Consider the following 15,281-nt stretch of genomic DNA (forward strand, 5'->3'; position numbering starts at 1 on the left):
AATCTCCTTAAAATGGAAATTCGGCGGCCGCCTTTTCCTAGCTGACTTTTTAGCCTACCCTGTTCCCTGGAACAGCAAAATGGAGAAACTGACTTTCTCCCCGGCAATTTAGCCTGAGCCAACTGCCTACTTTAAAAAAGTAAAGCCGACCTCCCTGTTTTAAAACTCGAAACCGGAATATTATCGCTCCCAGAACCTTNCTGTAAGATGTGGGCCCGGCTGTCATCGGCCGGGCAAGCAATGTTATACTGTCAGTTATCATCATGTGATAATGAACAACCAATCAGAATCTGCCTCGTTCTGGTACATGAAGTAGGTCAGCTTGAAGATGACGTTCAGACGATATCATAAGATATGAACAATTGGACAGTGTCAAGGTGATACATAATAAGTATTCCACAACAGTGTGTCTTATTGTGATTCACAAAAACCTCCATGAGCCCATGTACATTTTTATTGCTGCTTTGTTAATCAACTCTGTTCTTTTCAGTACAGGAGTCTATCCAAAACTKTTGATTGACTTTTTATCTGAAAAACAGGTCATATCGTATACAGCTTGTCTCTTCCAAGTTTTTGTGTTTTACTCTTTGAGTTGTTCAGAGTTTTTACTGCTGGCAGCCATGGCCTTTGACAGATATGTGTCTATATGTAAACCTTTGCAATATCACACTATCATGAGAAAAACAACTGTAAGTGTTTTCCTTGTATTATCATGGCTTATATCTTTTTGTCATATTGCTGTGCCAGTCATAGGGAACGCTAATCAAAAACTCTGCAGCTTTACTTTGAAAGGAATTTATTGCAACAACTTACTAAACTATACTTTCTGTGTGAGTTCAAGAGGACTGTTAATATTTGGTTTAGTTGCTCTGTTTGATATCTGTCTTCTACCTATTATGTTCTTTATAATGTTCACTTATACAGTCATTCTTGTAATTGTTTATAGAAGTTGCAGAGAAGTCAGGAAGAAAGCTGCACAGACCTGTTTGCCCCACCAGCTGGTTTTAATTAATTACTCATTTTTGCTTACTTTTGACATGATCATAGTTCGACTGGAATCAAGTATTTCCAAAATTGCGAGTTTTGTTATTATGCTGCAAATGATAACATATAATCCTCTTTGTAATCCAATCATATACGGACTAAAAATCACTGAAATTTATAAACACCACAAAAGGCTGTTCATCAAGACAAGGTAAACAAATGTTGTATTTTTTTGCCTTGTGTTTGTGATATTAATCTTAGTATTTCATCAATTGTCATATCATCTTTAACATGTAAACTTTGAACTAATTGAAACAATGACACAATTTTGACTTTTTGACGCAATGGAAATTTCTGATTTTTAAATGATGAAACTCATTATTACTATTGTTTTTTTTTACTTTATGTATTAGAAAAAATTGTGTAGGGGTCACCTTGAGTGGAATAATCTAGAAAACTATCTTTGATCCCAGGCCTCTGATGGGGCATTTAAAGAGAAAAAAACTCTGTTCCACTTAGAACTGAATTTAGGCCACCTCAGGTCGCCTTAACCTGTAAAAGAGACATTCTCTTTTTCTTAATCAGGTAATAAACATTGTAATATTTTTATTTGATTTAATTTTTCTCTTAACAGAGTATAACACATTTCGATAATCATGAAACAATGTATACCAAAATACAGGAGGAAAGAGGACAGATCTCTTTTCTCCCTCAATATGATTTCAGCTATGTTATGGATTTTTCTGCGAAAATATATAATTTAACTAGACTAATCCTTGTGGTTTCAAGTTGATGAAACATCAATGTTTTATTTGTCTGAATCATATTTGCAAATGCATTGAATTTGAAGTAATTCATTCTTTCAGTATTATTCTATAAAGAGTTCTAATCAGAGAATAACTAAATAATTCATATGTTTTGTTTATTCAACTGGGCAGAAGCATTAATCTTTGTTAAGCTTCAAAAGGTGACCGCAAGTCTCTGAACTAACATTCTTCCTGATTTCTTACTTTTCTAATCCAACCTCTGAAGGCAGAACTAAGAAAATCCTCTTTAAATCACTAACACAGTTTCCGCCCAACAGTCAGAGCGATGGTCAGAGTCAGAAGGAGACGGACACCCATCTGCCACAACAAGAGCTGACCTCCCTCGATCAGCTAGCTTAAGTTGTATGGTTCCTCCCTTTATCGCCAACGGGGAACCTAGAAAGTCACGGGGCACACTATTCCTTGGTGTGATCCCAAACCAGTGCTCAAAGCTCAAAGCAATTTTGTCTTGACTTCCTGTGGGAAGCAAGTTTTATTTTGGACCCGAGATCCAGGACCAGTGCACCTGACCTCCTCGTTACAACTGACATGGACTAAGCTGGTGCTGAAAGTGTAACTCGTGCCTCTGAGTGTCCAAGCAAGCAGGAGGCCCAACATTTTAGGTTTTCTGTGCTCATTTTGAAAATACAATTTTTAATTTTTAAAATATTTGTCACTTTTCTTTAATAAAAGTTTATGCTGTTTTAAAGTTGTTTAATGTCAACTATGCCGTTTACTGCCCCATGTTGGGTACTATTATTTTATGTGACAGTAGCTGTTTTTGGATGGTTTTTATTTTTTGTTAGAATAATAAAGTTGGGCGCCAGTCAGTTCTCCCTCCTGACACACAGGATGTTTTTAAACAGATTTAGCTTTAACTGTTATTATTATATGGTTTAGAGTTAATTAAGTTTTTACCGCACACTAGGACATGTAAAGTACAAGAAAATATAAATGCATACGCTGTCAAACTTTAAATAAATACTAAGTGACAAAAATATTTTAAAGGAGACATATCATGCTAAATGCACTTTTTTGCATTTATAAACTATTTTTGTGCAATTATAGTGTCTAGGAGTGTAGAAAACTTTACTTTATTCTGTCCAGTTACTGCAAAGATATTTCTATATTTTTTATGGGTCAAATTTTTCAGTTTGTTCAAAATCTGCTGTTGCTTATTTCGTTTCATTGTTTATTTCGTCACACTTTTTTCTTTGGAACTACCATTTATGGTAAGGTATTTCCGGCCAACTGGATTTCATAGTCCGCCATATTTTTCCTTGCTGTGTGATTTTGTAGTTCATAGCGTCATGCTGAATATGCAAGTTCAGAAGTCAAAATGTTCAGTTCTGGGGTGAGTAAACCCACATTATTATATACATAGACTACCAGTGTAAGAGATTCATCAAAGTGCCTGGTTAAGTTTTATTTTTCAAGGAAATGGACCCACAGCAGGGCGGAAAGTGCTTGCGGACAACACAGGATGAATGTTACAATAACAAGAGTGAGTTATGAACTGTAAATGTGTTTTTTAACTGTCTAATTTAGCTGTTTCTACCCTCTGTGTCGGAATATGAGGGGAGAAAGAACAGCTGTGTGTAAGTTTCTTTACCAAACGGGTGCTCAGCACCATGTTTTACTTTCACTTTCACACCGCACTGTAATCAGCGTGTCCGTGTTGTTTTTCTTTTTAAAAATGCTGGAGCATTTCAAACWGTGATCTAAAGTTAACGTCAGCTGTTTCAAATGCAATTTTTTGCCTGGTGTTAAAAACGGGAGCAGCAGAATGAGGCAGAGAAGGTGTGAGCGCTGTGTGTGAAGTCCTCATAAGGATAGCAAGATGGATGTGTGTCTCTCCTTTTTTTCTCTGTGTTGCTGTTTTTGCATCAAAAAAGCTGGGAACATAGTCATTTTATGTAACAAAATATATTAATCTTATTAAATACAAATTAAAACAATATGTAGCACTAGATAAAATAAGCAATGAATTTATTTATTTTTAGTTTTTTAAGAAAAGGCTGAAAGAAGAAATCCTGTGTGGYAGCACTTTATACAGCCTCTTCAGACAAGGCTTAGTTAATAAATGTTTTTTTAGTTTGTTTTGTTTTAAATTAAGACGTGTGTAACATTTTGTTATCATTCTTATTTTTATCATGTTAATGGAGGGAGGAAGAAAAAGTAGTATCGGCTTCAAGAATCTGCCAAAAAATATTGATTGCAGTGTTGTTTTAGTCACTCTGTATTTATGTTTTTTTTTTTTCGTTATTCAAAATATTATGTTAGATGAGTTTTAATGGTGCAACTTCAAACTAACATGTAATATTCTTTTATGCTTTTTTAACCAGATTGTACCTGGCTGCAATGCATTCCAATGAAAATGCACATCTGCCGGCAACTACTTCATCTGGAGAGCCCATGCAGATTATTCCTTCCCAAGTTCAAGAAGGGAGAAGGCACAGCAAAACCTATCAGAACTCCTGAAACCCTAAGTAAGTCTTACCACATTAGTCACTGTCAAGAGATCCGACCGCACCAATCACCGCCAGGATTGGAATCAAACCCGCTGAGCCCTCACTGGACCCCCAGCAGAGAAGAGAGTGCGACAGGAAGAGAAGCCACAGAAAGGATCGAAGTGGAAACCGAGAGGAGAAGAAGGTCAAGCGGCAGAAGGAGCAGAAATGATTATTGAAGTTAAACAATTGTAATGCTGGCAAAAATACATATGCAACCTGAGTAATGATTATGCTTAGTTACAATGTGTGTGATTTATCTAATGTACCATGATAATTAAAGTGTTTTTAAATGTAAGATGGTGATATAGGAAGAAAAGAGTCAAAGTGTGTCTTAAGATGAAGGAATGTTGGGTGTGTGCTATTTTGGACGGTGAAGTACAAGGCACATTCCTGCGATACAGAAAAAGCAGAAGTGTGGGTTTTGACTCACCACAGAAAAAGTACCTAGCAGTCCTGTTGTCAAGAGTCAGCAGGATTACTTCATTGTGGGAAAGTACAGAAAAACCCATGGTGGGAAGTCCCCACCTTACCACAGAAGGCAAGGAGGTGGTGAGCAGACCCAAAGAAGAGTATAAAAAAGAAGCAGTCTCAGCAGTGAGTGTCTTCGTTCCCCCAACTGGAGAAGAAGCAGCAAGAAGCAGGACATCGAGAGCAGAGGAGCAAGCAGATCCGAAGAACATCTCATCTGGGGCAAGCTGACAGATTCCTCTCCGGCGAGTCCAAGAACCGAAGACCAAATTGAACCCAGCCCAACTCTGAGAAGTTCTTTTCAGGCAAAAGTCTGATGCACTCCATGGAGGTAAAGTCGACTGCTCCAATCTTTCCTGCCGTCTCCAAATTAACAGAAAATGCCACACCACCTAATCAGAAAGATAGGTCAGCATATTAGAGCATTTTATTTTTTATCACCATCAATTATTAATCAATATTCTTAATCTGTATAATCAAATGTGGCTTTTCTTGCAAATTCCTATTAAACTGCTAACAGCATCATAAAGACAAATTCATGACTGGACATTGATTTATAAAGTTGTCCTTTAAAGTTTTTCTCTGATTACATGAGAGTTTTGTTACTATAAAGCAACAAGGTAATAACATATTAAAGCGTACGGTTACTTTGAAGCCAAGAGGTAATAATATGAGGTCCTAAATCATTAATACATTCATTTTTAATGGTTATTAACCTAGGGAGATAGGATAACTCCCCTTTAACAGTTCCCTTGAGACCTATTGTCCAGGTCACTAAAATGTCATCTCGGTCACAATAAGAAGTGCACATCCCACGAGGGAGCAGCTACCAGTGAACGGTGGTGACCAGCACCTGGAGGCGTCCTGAACTACTACGCCGACCCATGGGCCGGGGTTCGAGAAGGGAGCGACCACTGGAGGGAGGATAGCTGGAGGCTGAGCTAAAGGCTCCCGCCCGATGACTCCCGGAGGAGACACGTCAGACTCAGCCACACCGGTCACCCCCAGGTGGCTGTAAGTCCGGCCCATCACCTCCAAACCAAGAGGGAGACATCGTCTCCTCTCCAAGACCCATCAGTGTCCTAGTGGATAAACTGGGGGAGGAGCCACACAGGATTTAATGGTGCACAACGTGGGGCATGGCCTAAACTAGGACCGCCCCCTGAGAGAAGGGTTGGACCACAGGAGTGGCCCAGCTTGTCTACAAGAGCAGAAATTGAGAATTGACTGCTCAATGTGCTAAAAGAGAGCCGACAGCACACATCCTTCACAACACACCACTCAAGGAGTGGGAGAAGGAGAGGACCCTGCAGCAGGAGCTGCTGAAATGAACACAGCAAGCTCAGGGTAAGTAGCTACAATCATCGAGACCCCATCCCGGACCTGTAAAGCGTGCAGGAGGCTTTGAGGATCGACAACTCCAATCAAGACAAAGAAGTACGATGGCTGCAGTCTACCCAGATAAAGAGAAAGCGGGGACATCACAAGAAACGGCCCCCAACCCAGAGCCCAGACCACCCCGCCATTCATAGTTATGCTCTATGGCAGAGAGACCAAGGAGTGGCACCCCACTGCTAAGGCGATCTTCATGTCACATTCCACAAAGACAGACCCAGTGCAAGCCCTGGCTGAGCTGGAAGACCACATGACCAAAAACACATTCTTCTTTGGGCCCAACATGGTGGATGGGGCCATGCTGGCCGTGCTGCTTTATCCACCAGAAACCAAAAAGAAGGTTCAGAAGGAGGAATGGGTCACATGGTGGCTGGCAACAGTGAAAGGATGGAAAACCGACGTGGTGAAGCTGGTAAGCCAGTCAGCAGAGTATGACCCCCTGGTAAAATTGGTTGCCAGGGAACAGTCCATTAACTGCATAGTGGCTGATCCAGCATCCAAACCTGAAAAGAAATATAAGTGCCTGGAGCAGCCTCTGTATGAACTCAGGTTATGGAAAAACATGTTGAAGTACAAGGTCAAAAGTGAGTAATGAGGATGAAACCAGTGTGGTTGGAGATTCCGACACCAACACTGACCGCGAAGAATCAGGCACGGAGACTGATGATGAGGATGAGGATGATAAGAAAAGAAAACAAGATGATGAAGATTCTTTCGATTGGAAAGACGGAGATTCTTTTGATGACAAGGACAAGGATGACGATGATTGATTCCACTTTTGTAAAGAGATAGGAGAGCTGACTCAGACGTTGCAAGATATAAAAACGTACCTGGGTAAAAACCCCTGGGTCAAACCCCCAAGTCAGAACCAAAAAACGATGGAAACCAGAACACTGTGAAGGCTTTGACCCAGCAGTTTGAGAACACCACCCTCAATGAAGATGACAAGAAACATCGGAAATGTGACTGCAAACGGTGCCACATAGAACCAGGGATACCGTGGCGAGGCCCGTTAGGCCCTCTCTCTGAAGAGACCCTGAAGATTTGAATGCAGAATGGTATAGTCCTGCATCAAACTGTTGGAGACCCATGGGCCATCTCAAGTGATGGACTGTTGATATTCACTGACCACAACCACAAAAGTTACAACGCAAAATTCAGAAAAGCCCTAATAAAAAATTCGGGGCATGAATACCAGGAAGAGGTTAGGGAGTTAAGAGAGACCCACAAAAAGATCCAGATTGACCCCAAATGATTAGTGGAGCCGGACTGGCCCACTATGGAATCATTCATGTCCCAGTAATTGCATTTAAGAAAGGTGATGACATGGAGAACTATGTCCGCCTAATGATGAAAAAATTGGAACGAGGTTTGTACCACACGGTACATCAAGGACTGAGGAGAGTTGTCATCAGCACCTGTGGTTTGAGGTTAGGAGATCTCCCATGGGACATCTTCTCCTGAGCTCCCACAAACCCCCATACCCCATGAAAGCTCAGGAGAAGATAACGATGACTCCAGCATGGGGTCTGCTGCAGCACAAGGTCAAGGTACCCCTAAACAACTAATGGTCAGACAAAGAAAAGGGAAAAAGAAGCAGGTGGAACTGATGGATGTCCTCCCGGTGTCGGAGAGAATGGCACGAGAACCCCGGTGGGGACCTATCCAGACCAGTGATGGAAGAAGAACCTATGTGTCCGAAGCAGATCAAAGAGATTTCCCAATACCCCCGGCGTGGGCTGAGAAGACGGAAGAACAGCTGTAAATAAATGTAAGGGCCAATGTGGGGGAATGGGCCAACATAATAATGATGCCGTCTTATCCCACTTTGGCTGCACACAAAAGATTGACAGCTAACTTTAGGCAAGCATATGTGGACATTGCCCACGATGTGATGCTGAAAAAGATGAAAAGAGCAGAAAAGAAGTTCACGAGAGACATGGTGTATGAAGAGGAAGATGGGATGCTTTCGGACGAACCAGCACCACCAGTAACAGCCCCAGGTGAAAGGGACTCAGCAGGAGGGCAGGAGTGGAAATCAATTACAGAAGTGAGCGCCAACGCAGACAAGTTCTGTGAGTATAAGAAGAGTAAAACTCTGGTGAGAGAACCAGATGCAGGCGAGGGAAAATAAAGCTATCTAAAAGATGTTTGGCCCATCGTCGTGAACTCCACTGACAACGAGGCAGCAAAATGCCTGTGGCTGAGTCACACTACAGGCCATCCCATCGACAAGAAAGATTCGGCTCAGGACTATTATGAAAAATTTGTGCCTGAAGATGAAAATGATGAGGACGCCCACAGTGATAGGGCTCGGCTCAGGCTAGAACAAGGACAAAAATTAACCCCCATCTGGCATCAACTGAAAGAAAACATTGCCCCTACCAGGTATGTAAAGGCCCTAAGGATGGTGACAATGGGGCGAAGGGGTGGCATAACTTTTGCCACCATGCCCATCCCACCTACCACAGTGGCACAAATGGATGCAGCAGTGAGAAAATATGACTTGGAACTGCTCTATTGGGATGAAAGAAGAAAGAAGGAATCAATACCGAAGCCACCAAAAGTCCCCACCAAAGCGGCCCTGAATGAGCCGACCAATCCCCAAGGTAAATTTCATCAACCAATCCCTCAGTAGAGGGACAAAGACCCCAGACAGCAATACCAGCCGAGCAACCAGGGACAGCAGTATAGGCCCTCACCACAACAACGGCAAGGACCGGAAAGAGGAAGTCTGGCAACTCAGCCTGCCCAAGGCCCAAGAAGAGCCCCTCACTTGCCCCCAGAAGAGTACAACAAATTGACCCCTGAACAAAAGATGCCCTCCGTCAGGACAGGGAACAAGTGGCCGGAGGGCCGCCCAAATGATGGACCCCGGGTCGTCCTGGAAAACACCTTCTGGATTGGGGACCACATCTACACCAAAGTAGATGGACCCCTCTTCAAGGTGGATACAGGGGCAGAGGTATCCATGACCCGGAAAGACCTAGAGACTGAAGGGTACCTATATGTTCGAGTGGCTAATGGAGCAATAGAGGAAATGCCATATGGATCTAGTAAAATGTGAGATGGATAAAAGGACCTTATGATCTGGTAACAGTCAAAGACTTGAAGGTCCTACATGACCCCGAGGAGGCTGAGAAAACAGAAAGGAAGAAACTGGAAGTGCTAAAAACAGAAACAATAAAAATAAGCCCCTCAGCCACCACGACGTGGTACAAACCAGTGGATGTCCCTGAAGTGATGAAACAAAAGTTTGAAGAAAGTGATTTTTCCCCAGAAGGAAAGATTAAATTAAAACAAATAATTGAATCGGCCAGAATCACTGGCTTCAAAAATGACTGCGGATACTTGGGCACAAAATTTTGCCATCACATTGTAGGAGGGGTACACCCACCTGTAAAACAGTACCCTCTCCACCCCGATGCAGTAGCAGAAATGGACAAAATAATGAAAGAACTGTATTCACTGGGAATCATCAGAGAAGAGCCAAATCCCCTCACAAATAGCCCAATTCAGGCTGTGAAGAAACCTGAATCAGCAGGAGGAGGCTGGCGGCCAGTGATCAACTTCAAGGCCCTGAATCGAAGAACTGTTGCAAATCGAGCCAGCCTCATCAACCCCCAAGGAGCATTAAAAACACTCAGAGTTAAGAAGTACAAATCTTGTATCGACCTTGTCATGATTTGTCAGTTTTCACCTTGGTTTTCCTTGTGTTTCTATGTTCCCCAGTGTGTCTCAGCCCAGCTGCCCCTTATTTGTCTGATTAGTCACCCTCGTGTTTCTCACCAGGTGTTCTCAGTTTGTCCATTAGTTGTCAGTGTATTTAAGTCCTGTCTTGTTTCAGTCTGGTGTCAGATCCTTGTCAACTGTTTATGTGTTCTGTTAGATGTTCAAGTTCTTGTTTCAAGCCAAAGTCAAGTTTTTGTATTTAGTTTGCTGTCACATCAGCTTCTTGTTTTCATTAATTAAATACTTTTTCCACTTCACTCAGTCCTGCATCTGGGGTTCAAACCAACCTAGCCAACACATTACAGACCTGGCTAACAGGTTTTTCTCACTCAGGTTAGCTCGTGAATCATAAGGAAAAACAGCTTTCACACACAAAGGAAAAAAAACTATGTGTGGCAAAGACTGCCACAGGGATACAGAAACTCACCAAATGTATTCCAATCAGCGGTCCTGGAAATACTTGAAGACGTTGGAGCTTCAGTGTACATCGATGATGTTTTCATTGCAGATGACACTGAAGAAGAGCACCTCAAACATCTGGAAGAAGTGGTAAAACGGATCGCTGCAGCAGGCCTCAAGCTAAACCTAACAAAATGCCAGTTTGGCCAGTTTAAAGTCAACTACCTGGGGTTCCAAGTCACTACAGACTTGGGCTTATCGGATGGTTATAGAGAAAATTCAACAAATACAACAGCCCAGGTGCGAAAACTATCTGCAGAAAATCTTAAGCCTGTGCAACTATGTGAGAGATCACGTGCCAAACTACCAGAAATATGCAAAACCTTTGTATGCCTGCCTGAGAAAAGAGGCTGTGACAGAAGGCCGCAAAGGAAAAGCGTGGTCATGGACACTCAAAAACCAAGACGATCTTGACTAGCTGAAAGAAGAAATCCAGAAAGCTGTCAGACTTGAACCTCGAAACCTGACCTCTAGGCTGGTGGCAGAAATATTCTGCGAGAATGAAGACACCATGGTCAAAGTGAGTAACGATCAAGGAGGCCTAATCACATTGTGGAGCACAACGCTGACATCGGTGGAAAAGAAATACCCCCAAGAAGAGAAGGAACTGGCAGTGTTGGCAAAATATTGGGGTCACTAAAAGATCTGGCCCAAGGTCAACCCATCAAAGTCACAACACAAAGTCAGGTACACAAATACCTGAGGAAAGGCACCATCGAGAGCACAAGAGCGACTAACACCAGATGGGGCCGGTGGGAAGACATTTTGCTGGATCTGGACCTAGAAATAGGCCCAGCGCAGGTGCAGCAACAGAAACCTACTGCTAGTCAGCCTAAAAGTAACCCTTATGACTGGGTACTCTTCACGGATGGATCACGAAAAGGCCCTGATGAAACGGCGTATTGGAGTTACATCGTGACACAAAATGGGAAAGAACAACAGAGAGCCAGAGGAAAGGTGAGTGGAAGCGCCCAAGCTGGAGAAGTGACGGCGGTTCTGGAAGGTTTGCTGGAACTCACCAAGAGGAAAATCAAGGCCACAAGGGTAGTAACTGACAGTTACTATTGTGCACAGGCCTTGAAAGAAGACTTGTCAATCACGATAGAGAATGGATTTGAGTCGGCCAGAGGGAACACTGTTGCCCACAAAGAACTTTGGGAAAAAMATAGCCGAGTTAAGGACACAGCTCGACCTAGACGTGGCACCAAAAAGCACACACGAAAGAAGGATCTTACTGGGAAGGAAACGAAGAGGTGGACAGGTTTGTCCAACAACGAAAGATTGTCTTGATTGGAGCAGGAAAATGGAACGAGACTCCTAAAGGAAAGGAGGTTCCAAAAGAGTACGTGTCCGACGCAGTGGTGACCATGCATGAGGCTCTCGGACATGCTGGGCTGCTACCCACACGTAGAGGACTGGTGAAGCAGAACTTGTGAATTCCTATGAAGCAGATTCAGCAGATGCTSAAACGCTGCACGGTATGTGGGAAATACAATGAAGGAAGAAGAGGGAAAAAACTGAGGGACTCACCATTAAGAGCACGATCCCATGGGGCTCCATAYGCATGGACATTGCAGGACYCATGKGGGTCACAGTGACTAAAGGTGAGAAGTATCTTATTGTCCTGGTAGACTCAATATCTGGCTTTGTGGTGGTGAGACCTGTCAGAAAAGCCAACGGGAATAGTGTTGTYTCCATGTTAGACTACACATGTGCCTGTTTAGGCATTCCTCGAGAGCCACGGACCGACAATGGAATGCATTTCAAAAATGTGCAGGTAAACAGGTGGTGTGAGCAACATGGGGTGATGAGAGTATATTCACCACCATACAGGCCACAGGCTAACGGAGTTGCTTAACGTACCATTGGTTTAGTCAAGAACTGGCTAGCTAAAAATGCTACCTCAAAGGACTGGAGCTTCAGGTCAGTCGACATAGGCCGAGCCCTTAATGACCGGGACCGAGAAGGTAGGCCGCCCCCTTCTGATGAACAAACCAGCGCCCCTTTGTCCCTGAGGAAACTGTTAGGAGTCAGGAGGTGGACCCAGCCTCCTTAGAGGCATGCCCATTTGCTGTGGGACAGAAGGTGTGGCTTAAAGCCAGAGACCAACCCAGTATGGGTGCAGTCAAGCTGAAGTATGACGAAGTTGACACTGTGATTAAAGTGTTCGACCAGAACACATTGCTGCTGAAGAAGAAAGGAATCCAAGGAGTTGAGCAGGTGAAACCAGTCTTAGGTTAAGGAACCAGAAATGAATATGGCCATGGACCTCAGTAACTCTCCACCGCCCTACATTCGAATGGCCACAATTAATGGCTTGGTAGTCATGAGAAGAACCACATTTGGTATTTGGGTTGGCAGAGCCCTAAAGACCTTGGAATATGCAAAAATTGGATACCTGTCACCRGATYCTGAAACAGTGGAATGGAACCACTGTAATGTAGGCTGTGTGGTTTGCCTGCAGACAGGAAATTTTGAGACCACCTGGGTTGGACCCGGCCAGAAGAAACCACTMCCCCCCAAGGTCAAACGTTGACCTCATTGGAATCAGGAGAAGCCCAGTGAAGGTGCTGGAAGCCTTCATCTGTGGAACTTGCAGAGTTGACACTTTGCCCAGAATCTTACTTATTGTTCAGTGGGACCGCAAGAGAGTGCTGCCCAAGGTATGTGGTTGTTCATGGTATGGGTACCAACTGGAATGGTGTCCATCWTGTTCATCCTTAGCATGCCATGGAACACTGGTCCAGGCAGCTGAGGCCCGTGGATGGCAGGCACGGYGGCATTTCTACCCCCTCAGGTATGTCACACCGGATGACACCACTGACACTATTGCTTCCTGCTTGGGCCTCAGTCCTCTCCTGTACCCTGAGCTCTCATGTGATCCCTCTGCACCCCCCTTGGACCCTGTCACTGATGGTAAGGAAGAGGCACACACTGAAGCTCCCGAGGACCTGCGCTGTGACCTATTGAACGAGAGCATTGACAAATCTTGGCCCTTTCAGGCGGCTGGGGTTCATSCAGGAAAACCCTTGCTGGGACAACAGGTGTACCCTTTGGTTTTCAGGGTTTACAGAGAACCCCTAACWTTGGCCATCAGACCTGATGACAGACCAGATGATGTAAAAGCAACTGCACATGAAGACGGTTGGGAGGGACCCTGGGAGCTCACTACATGGGCCTCCCTTATAAAAGAGGTTATCGARAATCAGTTTATCCCGCTAATGGACCTCCCACTCATCCCTCGTGAGGAGAGGGTCAGAATGTCTGACCTATATTACTACACCACCAACATTGATGCTTGRTGCCCGAGGGGAGCTCGCCCCAAGCAGAAGATWGCTACATACACGGTCACCTCTGAGGCATGGAATCGCCAAGGAATCCTGCAGATCCCCRGGACCGTGGCTCAGAAAACCCCGGTTCCTATCCGCCCTGATTCTACCTACAAAGTGCAAGTCGCAGTTTAAATGGTGATTGCCCCCSTTAAAGGAGTTTATTCCATTGGAGCCACAATCACTGTTCTTGGACGTCATCGTGAGAAAGTCAACACTGAGGAAATCAACACAGCTAATGTTCCCCCACTTCCACCACCTCACCGCCACTCTGGCTTGCTTTCCAGAGCCCTAAGCCTTGTCCCCTCGCGGTTGCGCAGGGTAAAAAACGAGACAGATTAAATAATGCTCCAGTGAGACGTACGGTTTCCCCCTTATTCGACTTATGACATCATTTTTCCTTCCTTGGGATTGGCTGTGGGATGATTGACCTCAATCATCCCAGGANTTTTTGGAACAAAGTGAAAAGAATGGGTTATGAAGCATGGAAAAACAACCTGAACGATTGGAATGCCTGGACAAACGAACTGGCACAACAGAATTTCACGAAGGACCACAGATGGACACTCTCAAACATACTGGCCACTAAAGATGGACTGATTGTATTGATTAAGGTGTTAGAAGATCATGAAGCTAAAACAACAAAATGTAACTGGATACAGCCAGAAGGAGAACCACCCGAATGGCACTGTGACTGGGGATGCAGGCCTCTGCTAGGCCTAGAACACCAAGGATACTGGCAATATGAAGCTGTATTTCCTGCACCCCACAAGCACATATATTGCTCAGCCATATTTCCAAGATGGGAATTTTGGGGACACTATGATCTCAAATGCGACAAAATCCCGGTAACAAACCAAACCAGAATTAAACCACCAAGAAAACACCCAACTTCCTACAAAAAAAAGTACAGAAGGCCCCCGAAAGATGGCAAAGTAGCAGTGCATAACGAGACCATCAAACATCATATTACTCGACCCCCAGATCCCCCAGCAGCCCTGAATCAAGACCCAAACAACTACAACACTGTGGACAACTGCTTAGCAGACATCAGACGCATCGACTCCTGTATTTGGAACACATGGGTAAGGTGTGAAAGCCAAAACTTTTTGCCTCTGGGTCCCTTGTGGTTCCAATCCTACTATTACAGAAATTGGAGATCAATTTTCAGCCCCCATAATGCCATACATGAGAAATGGCTAAACTACTCCTTCCCGTGGGTATGGATTAAGAAAGATGTTGTGCACTATCAAGGAGATTATCCAGAGGGCGCCGCTAGACACCGACATGGGCTCAAGGGCCCCTACCAATCAGACATGTACGTCCAGAAATTGCCCACGGTCGAGGAGTTAAGGTCAGTGCCAAAGGGAGAYTTCGACAAAATCGACAAATGTGTTGCCAGAAGAATTTTCCTCAGCCTTAATGACACTGAATGGGAAGGACATGGAGCCTCCCCTAGATGCAAACTGTGGCAGGTTGATATCTCGTTTGTGTCCACATGGAGGTATGATTGCACAGGCATACTGAAACACAACAGCACCAAGGAATTACTACAAGGATGGGTCGAGGGACACAGCAGAGATAAAACCCGGACA

The 15,281-nt window shown here is 44.0% G+C and overlaps 1 protein-coding gene across 1 annotated transcript; it reads left to right on the forward strand.

The window, feature by feature from the left end:
• Window positions 1-405: 405 nt before the first annotated feature.
• Window positions 406-4,472, forward strand: LOC106534658 (olfactory receptor 142-like; the record flags this gene model as incomplete). Its single annotated transcript, XM_014031361.1, has 3 exons — window positions 406-1,195; window positions 4,136-4,226; window positions 4,299-4,472. Coding segments are annotated over 3 exons (1,055 nt in total), but the record flags the coding sequence as incomplete, so codon positions are not given.
• Between the last annotated feature and the right edge of the window lie 10,809 nt (window positions 4,473-15,281).

The sequence above is a fragment of the Austrofundulus limnaeus genome, unplaced genomic scaffold (assembly GCF_001266775.1).
Source record: "Austrofundulus limnaeus strain Quisiro unplaced genomic scaffold, Austrofundulus_limnaeus-1.0 Scaffold1237, whole genome shotgun sequence".
In the NCBI taxonomy this organism is placed as follows: Eukaryota; Metazoa; Chordata; class Actinopteri; order Cyprinodontiformes; family Rivulidae; genus Austrofundulus; species Austrofundulus limnaeus.